At 46.4% G+C, this 6,355-nt stretch overlaps 1 protein-coding gene across 1 annotated transcript; it reads right to left on the bottom strand.

Annotated features, from left to right (window-relative positions):
• Window positions 1-799: 799 nt before the first annotated feature.
• Window positions 800-2,825, bottom strand: LOC125941976 (uncharacterized). The gene is made up of 2 exons (XM_049659860.1): window positions 2,685-2,825; window positions 800-2,605 (listed from the first exon to the last, which is right to left on the bottom strand). The coding sequence occupies exons 1-2, from the start codon at window positions 2,811-2,813 to the stop codon at window positions 2,276-2,278; spliced, it is 459 nt and encodes a 152-aa protein (XP_049515817.1). The 5' UTR covers window positions 2,814-2,825; the 3' UTR covers window positions 800-2,275.
• Window positions 2,826-6,355: the final 3,530 nt, after the last annotated feature.

The following is a 6,355-nucleotide window of genomic DNA, read 5'->3' as shown; positions in this document are numbered from 1 at the left end:
GATTGTTATGTACACTTTATTTTTTTTTCGTTGATAATGCAAGCAATGATATGATGCAATATACGTATAATACAAAAGGGCACATGAAACGCATCAGGACTTGTTGCTGGGCTAGTTGGTTCATCTAATTCCGTAGTGTTAAGATGCAACCAAGGATAAAAAAAAGGATCCTGTCCTGTCCTTTTTTTTCGTCCTTGGTTGCGTTTTAACACTACAGAATAAGGCACATGAAAATTTCGGCCAGAACCGTCCCGTGAAACACATACCCTGTTGATTCCAGAACTTTTTTTTTTTTTCTGAAAAACAAGCAAAGTACAGCAAACAAGAATAATACCAACAAAACAGAGAGGGGTATATGGTACACCGAGGAACGGTAAATACTCTCCGTTAAAACATAGCTTCAAAACACTGGTTTAACACACTCGGACTTGTACTATGCAATACCTTGTACAGCCACGTGCGAATGTTATGTCATGGTTTCGGCCGATGACAGCAGGCCGAACCTGGCAGTAAATGGGAGGGCGGCAAGTTCTGCCCTTTCTCACTTGTATAGGTACTAGTTTCTTGTTTTCTGTCTTAATTGCATAACACATATAAAGGCTGTAGTTTATATTTCGTCGAATAGTTTCACTTAAATACTGCGATCAATATGGGCCTAGTAGAATGCCTAGGACGTCGGTATGGACAATAAAAAGCCAATTCAGACTGTTAACGTTAACGTTGTTAACGCTGTTAACATTGAATGCGGAAGAAGTAGAGCACAATATATCAGCTATTACAACTTGTTTCTCTCCGACAATTCATCCCGCATACGAAACTCTAAGATTTTAGTTCTTTGACATAAAGGTTGGCAGTCACGCACAATAACAGGAAGAACCTGTTGGCGTTTTGTCGTTCAAGCCCATAACTTTTTTTTTTGCTTAACTCGATGAGCACGTCATGCAAGTATGCATTCGAGGCACACATTCAGGTTGAACTGATCTCCAAGACGGACTTTATAACCTCAAGCATTCCTACCAGGTAAAGCGACTGTAGACTAAATCTTATTATTATGCTCCTTGCTGAAAACAAAATGCGGCGTCGTTCTGTTGATGAGGCCGTCCCCACAGCTATGGTTGCAACGTAATAAACTACACGCGCATTAATCGATTAGTGCCCGCATACGCCGAAAATGATGCCGTTAACGTATCTGATCCAGAAGCACGACACTGCCATCTTAGCTCCAGTTACGTTAGTACTGAGAAACGACGTTCGACAAGTGATTTTCTTGTGAAGCCCGCAAGTTCTTTTTCTGGCAATTCAGCGGCGGCTATCTACCTATACGACGTGTTCCTATACGGGTGACGTACAGTTATGACGTGTTCCGCGTCCCACCGTCCCCCTTACGAACCATTTGCGATTGGTCTGGTGGAAACAAATTTTTATGCGACACGTAATCATTTGCAAGTGACGTTCCTCTTAAAAACGATTTCATGACGATACAAAGGAATGTTCATGTCACTGAGACAACGTGAAAGACAGCTCGCCATGGGAGGCTTAACAGATGCTACCACAAACTACATGTCCACCGCTTGGCACCGAAAATTGTTTCATTGCCAATACGACACCAAAGCCTATCAACAGTGGTACTTTTGTAATGTCCTTCTACAGATGATGCGACTGTATTCTACAGGAAAGAGACTAACACGCGTTCAATACCATTGATATTGCTTGAAGGCTGGTTGTATTACGTTGAGCAATAAGGTGAGGTTTCTGGACTGAATACTTGCTTGTACGTGTGATTTATGTTTTTGGATTACGCCGTTCACTTATATCAACTCTATCACCCGATCCTTTCATTGGCTTTTACGCAAGGACCCAGGTGTCAGTGGCTAAACGAGAGGAGGGGCAGACCTTTGCTACCAAAAAAAAAAAAAAAATACTGCACGTAGGATCACGGGATAGCATTAAAATACTCCGTGGCACTCGCTTGACGCCCGCGTGTCCTACCGACCAATATATTTGGCCTTCATCCCCATCACTTCCTTTTTTAAACATCGACAAGAGCGCGAAACCTTGCGTCTCACGATGTGCGACAACTACCCATATGGGATGTAAGGGTAGTAGGTGTTAAAATTATTCCAGCTCATCACTTTGACTGCATTAACTTTTTCCTATTCAGAACACACTCGCTGACTTCAAATTGCCACGTTTCCTCGACCCTCCTAAACAACAGCCTTGTTAACGAGAAAGCGGTAACATCCTCCCACGTCGGGTAAGGCCTCAGAAAACAGCCTCAAAGATGGCTAGATTCGGGTGTCTTCGCGATGGCCAGCGTCACTGTCGAGTTTCCGCCGTTCAGTGCTGCAGATGTGGCAGCTGGAGCACTTCGCGGTGGTGACCTCCAACCTTCAGCCGCCTTGTGTTGCTGCTGCTGTTGCTGCTGCTGCTGCTGCTGCGGCGGCTCCATAGTGAGTGTGGTCATAGGCGTCTGCACGCGGCTAGAGGCCGCCTTCGGCGGCGACCGCATAAGTCTCTCCAGAGCAGCGAAGGGGGCCTCAACCGTCAGGTAAGCCACGTACGCCATTAGGATAGATGTCACCAAGATGCCAAAATACAGCGTGCACTGCGAGTGAAACGCAAGTCGACACATTGGCTCTTGCTGCGCGTGTGCAGCTGCGCGCCGTGCAGCACTCGATGCTCACCATGTAGTAGTGGTCCAGCTGAAAGGACTCTCGCACGGAGGCCACGTGTACGTAGATGGGCACCGGATGCAGCAGAAACACCAGGTAGCTGAGTCGGCTCAGTGGGGTCATGACAGAAGACGACAGCATTTCACCCACCAGACCTGCAACACGTCTCCATTGGATATGTCCTCTCGATATGCATACATGTGGTCAGCATGCCAGCGAGTGAATAGAAGCGTCTACTGCATAGACAGTAGCGAGCTCAGGTGCTGGCAATTGTCATCTTATGATCGCAATATAGCGAAAGCGCGCACACCTTTCTGGGAGCAGGTAAATCCCTCCGGTATGTAAGTACTATTTTCTGACAAGGTAGCTAAGCTAAGCCTTCTGCAAACTGGTGAAAAGTGCGTGCTTCGTCCGCACAATAAATTAGGCGGCATGCCTTTCCTACCGCGTCTGGTTCGACGCTTTTGAACAAACGCGCGTACGCTGCGCTGCACGCATGAACAACCCAGCCTACATATCCCACTTTCATGAGTTTGTCATGCGGCACCGTAATGATGAGTGTTAACAAGGGAACAATGCGCTCCAAAGTACAGTGCGCGATGTTGAGCATGTATGTACATTCGCATGCCCTTGAAAGTGTGAAACGAAGCTTCGGGAACAAGGACAGACTTCGAACAAGCAATAAAAGCACATACATACATACACACACCTTCCCACACCTACTGTGCGTATTTCCATCAGTCCGTCTTTGTGCCGCACCGTTCGGTACTTTCATCCGAACAATTCACTCATCCGCACAACTGGGTCAAGAAGTGATTCAAGCAGAATAAGGGACTTCTAACAAGATATGGTGCTTGGACCGCTACAGCACCGGTCTTCCAGCATCAACAGAAACTGAATTCGTGGATTCTGTGTTATTTTTCTCTAAGAAGGCACTGGTTTGGTCATTCTGTACTAAATATCCCATACGTGTCAGCGGCTACCTAACATTTTGTCAGCTATGCTTGCGCCTTTTATTACTGCATTCATAATGCCGCACTGAAACAATGCTTTTTCCAAGACGGAGATTTTGATAACGTTGGCAAACACAGTTTGCAAATTGGCATGAAAGTTGGCAGAGTAAAAAAAATTATTATACTACGACCTATCAAAAGCCAAAATTTTCCAACGCTGTAGGCTACATTATGAAGATATTTCTTCAATATGTTCCCTGTAAACAGTAAGTTCGTACTACTGCGTTTGCACCCGAATTATGTAATCGATTCTCAATTCTTCTACTAAATAATGACGTTCTTTTTATCATTCTTAGTAGTTATTATTGTTGTTATTGATGTATTTAATGCATTGCTAAAGGCCATTAGAGGGTGCAGATTTTTTTTTTACATTTATAAGGATATGCCTTTTAAAGTTTATGAATGTACGGTATTTTTCGGAAAATACCAAAATCTACGCAATGCGGTATTTTAACGAATTTTTAGTGCTAGTGTAATCCAAGTAAATTTTTTAGTGTTCTGTTTAGTACTCCACGTGGAGTACTAAACAGAACATGTCGTCGCTATAGTATTCAACAACTTTCAACAATTTTTTCTTAAACTTACGCCAGATCTCTCCTTTTATCTCTGCCTTTTCAAATATACATTGCAAAATCACTTGTCTTTTTTTATTGTTATTATAGTGCTTTTAACTTAGCCATACCCACATGTTCGCTTAGAATTTTTTGTATGAGCATCCGCTTTACGTGGAACTATGAAATGTGAGCCTATCTGCAAAGCTGCAAGAATCTATGAAACAGAAGAACAAAAAATCATATACAGGTCGTTTGTAAAAATATAGGGCATACAACAACCGCACTTTATAGCCCAATTCGTCCAACTTCCTATTCTAGAGCCACCATAAGCTCCTACCTCATTTACTACGAAATATAAGGACATGAAATTCCCTCCTTCATCCGGCACCAATTTTCAAGACTCCAAGAAGATGAAGACAACTTAGGGTGCAGCCAATTGAAGAAACAAATTTAATATATTCCGCAACGACATCAGTTAGGGAGATTACACGTTTTTAATGTCTTTTACTGTGATTCATGTATTGCTTTTTTTTTCCGGCTAGCAATTGTTGCCTGACAAAAATTCCTCCTTATTTATCTTAAATTGTATTCGTTACTCTTTGGAGGCTAGCACGATTGTTTCTTTCTTTTGTTTTACTTCTGGTCTGTTCAGAAGCTCTACGCGCCACTACTGCGAAAAGTTTCTTATGAGAAATTCCGCGTACACGCATAGCATATTGCTGCTCGTGCAGGAATTGCCCTCCCGCATCTAGAATTGGCGTCATCCCTATGGTAAACCTATCCTATATTATTGGAAGCAACTTTGCAATCAGTTTGGAAAATGTCTGCAACAGTTGTTTCCACAGGGCTTTATCGTGAGACAAAGGTTATAACACAGGGTTAAACAGGCCATCTGGCATCAGGCACTAGCCGTTCGCGCGGGCTCTTAGCTCCTCGTTCTATACACCTAAATCCACTCACAAACACAGACCGCGTGGACTGCCGATCGATCGTCCCGCTCGCCCCATGAGATGAGATGATATGATGAAATAAACTAATTTTCGAGACGGTGTTCCCGAGCGTTTGAGCTGTGGATCACTCTAGGTGGGAGGGTCCCTCATTCCAGGAATCCTCTGGCCGCGATAGCATCCCGGGCTCTGGCGACAAGACGTCGTTGTTCGTCCAGGGCCGGGGTGGAGATCTTGGCCTCCCACGTCTCGGCGAGGAGGTTCACGTCTTCGGACGTTGTATGTTTGGTAACGGCAGTCTTCGGGGCGCCACGGGCACTCGAGTAGCAAATGAGCCAGAGTGTCTGGCACGGCGCAGATCGGGCAGTTGTAGGTGTGTAGTGTCGGGTGGATGCGATGCATGAGGATCCCATGGGTGTACGTATTGCTCTGCAGTCTTCGGATGCGGTACTTTCCTCTTTCGTCAGTTTTGGATGAGGTGGCGGGTACACCCTGCGTCCCAGTCGGTAGTGTTGGAGGATGGCGTTATACGTGGGGGGTATTGTCTCCGCTTCCGCTGCGTCACCAGGCGGTCGGGGGTCTCGCGAGGCGGCGAGAGAGGCCCGGTTGACGTGATCGCGGGCCGCGGCGTGTGCCGCTTCGTTTCCCTCGAGCCCCTCGTGCCCTGGTACCCACGTGACGCAGGTGTAAGGGAGCGGAGTGCTTCTTTTCTGCAGAATTTTGACTGCTTCCACCGATATTCGGCCTCTCGTGTAATTGCGTACTGCGGATTGGGAGTCCGTGAAGACTGCGACCGCGTTCGTGCTCGTGGTGGTGGCGAGGGCGATCGCCGCTTCTTCCGCTGTCTCCGAGTTCCGCACCCTGACTGTGGCGGATGCCAGTTCTTTGCCTCTCGAGTCAACCACACTCAGGGCGTAAGCGGTTTTTCCCGGGTATTTGGACGCATCTACGTAGCGAGCATCTGGATCGTGCTTGTGGCGTCTTCGGATGGCGTCGACTCGAGCGAGCCGGCGTCCCCGATGATGCTCGGGATGCATGTTGCGCGGTAGTTTGTCGATGCTCAAGGATTCTCTTAAGCATGGCGGTATCTTGACCTTGCGGTCCGCGTCGGAGATGTAGCGTTCTCCGTAGCCGAGGCGCGCAAGGACCGATCTGCCCGTCGGCGTGAG

Source organism: Dermacentor silvarum, unplaced genomic scaffold, assembly GCF_013339745.2.
Source record: "Dermacentor silvarum isolate Dsil-2018 unplaced genomic scaffold, BIME_Dsil_1.4 Seq764, whole genome shotgun sequence".
NCBI classification, from domain to species: Eukaryota; Metazoa; Arthropoda; class Arachnida; order Ixodida; family Ixodidae; genus Dermacentor; species Dermacentor silvarum.
This window is presented reverse-complemented; position numbering and strand designations above follow the sequence as displayed.